At 18.7% G+C, this 2,314-nt stretch overlaps 1 protein-coding gene across 1 annotated transcript; it reads right to left on the bottom strand. All coding sequences in view use genetic code 6, as the record gives it.

Annotated features, from left to right (window-relative positions):
- Positions 1-394: 394 nt before the first annotated feature.
- On the bottom strand, positions 395-1,169 carry TTHERM_002653331 (hypothetical protein; the record flags this gene model as incomplete). Its single annotated transcript, XM_012800478.1, has 3 exons — positions 395-484; positions 739-828; positions 1,080-1,169. Coding segments are annotated over 3 exons (270 nt in total), but the record flags the coding sequence as incomplete, so codon positions are not given.
- Positions 1,170-2,314: the final 1,145 nt, after the last annotated feature.

Below are 2,314 nucleotides of genomic sequence, written 5' to 3'. Positions count from 1 at the left end.
TAGTTTTTATAATTAAAAATATCACAATCAAAAACAAATAAACTGTTTTTACTCAAGGTCAAGTGTCAAATTTGAGAGATTAATGCAATTTGCTAAAGCAGAACCTAAGCCTGATGCACCTTCATCACCAATTTAATTTCTACTTTTTAAATATTGAAGAAAAAATATATCATTAAATAGTTAATTAGAAGGAAAAAATGAAGAAAAAATATGAAATAATAAGAAATAAATAATAAAAGCAAAAGTTGAAAATAAAATGATGAGCTAAATTAACAAAGAAAGAACAAAAAAAAAGCAAGCACAATAAAAAGAAAAAGAAAAAAGAGCTTTATTGTTTTTAATTAGTTTTTATAATTTAAAATATCACAATCCAAAACAAATAAACTGTTTTTACCAAAGGTCAAATGTCAAATTTGATAGATTAATGCAATTTGATAAAGCAGAACCTAAGCCTGATGCACCTTCATCACCAATTTAATTAGAACTTTTTAAATATTGAAGAAAGAATATATCATTAAATAGTTAATTAGAAGGAAAAAATGAAGAAAAAATATGAAATAATAAGAAATAAATAATAAAAGCTAAAGTTGAAAATAAAATGATGAGCTAAATTAACAAACAAAGAACAAAAAAAAAAATCAAGCACAATAAAAAGAAAAAGAAAAAAGAGCTTTATTGTTTTTAATTAGTTTTTATAATTTAAAATATCACAATCCAAAACAAATAAATTGTTTTTACCCAAGGTAAAGTGTCAAATTTGAGAGATTAATGCAATTTGCTAAAGCAGAACCTAAGCCTGATGCACCTTCATCACCAATTTAATTTCGACTTTTTAAATATTGAAGAAAAAATATATCATTAAATAGTTAATTAGAAGGAAAAAATGAAGAAAAAATATGAAATAATAAGAAATAAATAATAAAAGCTAAAGTTGAAAATAAAATGATGAGCTAAATTAACAAACAAAGAACAAAAAAAGCAATCACAATAAAAAGAAAAAGAAAAAAAGAGTATTATTGTTATTAATTAATTTTTATAATTTAAAATATCACAATCCAAAACAAATAAACTGTTTTTACTAAAGCTAAAGTGTCAAATTTGAGAGATTAATGCAATTTGCTAAAGCAGAACCTAAGCCTGATGCGCCTTCATCACCAATTTAATTTTCACTTTTTAAATATTGAAGAAAGAATATATCATTAAATAGTTAATTAGAAGGAAAAAATGAAAAAAAAATATGAAATAATAAGAAATAAATAATAAAAGCAAAAATTGAAAATAAAATGATGAGCTAAATTAACAAAGAAAGAACAAAAAAAAGCAATCACAATAAAAAGAAAAAGAAAAAAGAGCTTTATTATTTTTAATTAGTTTTTATAATTTAAAATATCACAATCCAAAACAAATAAACTGTTTTTACTTAAGATCAAGTGTCAAATTTGAGAGATTAATGCAATTTACTAAAGCAGAATTTAAGCCTGATGTACCTTCATCACAAATATATTAATAACTTTTTAAATATTGAAGAAAAAATATATCATTAAATAGAGTAAGTTACCATGCAAATTTACAAAAAGCAAGTTTTATATATATTTTAAATATTTTTTATGAATTTTTTTCTTTCTTAGGTTTTCAAAATTTATTTTTTTCAAAAAAAAGATATGTTATTCTTTCTAAAAATTAGCTTTATTTATAATTTTATTAAGATATGAATTAAATAGGTATTTCACTAGAGTTAATTAGGAGGAAAAAATGAAGAAAAAATGAAGAAAAAATATGAAATAATAAGATTAATTAATAATTAATAAAATTAACAAAGAATGAAAAAATAAGAAATCATAATAAAAAGAAAAAGGAAAAGAAATCAAATAAATTAAAAGAACTATAATGTTTTAAATTAACTTTTATAATTAAAAATATTACAATGTAAAACAAATAAATAGCTCTTAATAAGTGTAAGTTTTGATAAAAAAAATGAAGAAAAAATATCAAATAATAAAAAATGAATAATAAATAATTAATTAAAAATTGAAATGAAAATTAAGTTAAAATAACTAAAAAATTTTAGTTTTAACAAAAATCAATAAATAATGATGATAATTATTTTTATAAAAATTATTTATTTAAATAAATTGAAAATTAAATATACTAAAAATATCAATAATAATAAAAATAATATTTTTTAATTAAATATACTTCAGATTAATATGGAGAACTTAATGAGATAAAAGAGAAGAGCTTTTAAACTTTTTTTATTAATTTATATAAATTTAAAGGATATTAATAAAAAAATTAATAATTACTTCTTCTAATT

The sequence above is a fragment of the Tetrahymena thermophila genome, assembly GCF_000189635.1.
Source record: "Tetrahymena thermophila SB210 genomic scaffold scf_8254183, whole genome shotgun sequence".
Taxonomy (NCBI): Eukaryota; Ciliophora; class Oligohymenophorea; order Hymenostomatida; family Tetrahymenidae; genus Tetrahymena; species Tetrahymena thermophila.
The sequence above is the reverse complement of the archived record's forward strand: the minus strand, read 5'-3'. Positions and strand labels throughout refer to the sequence as shown.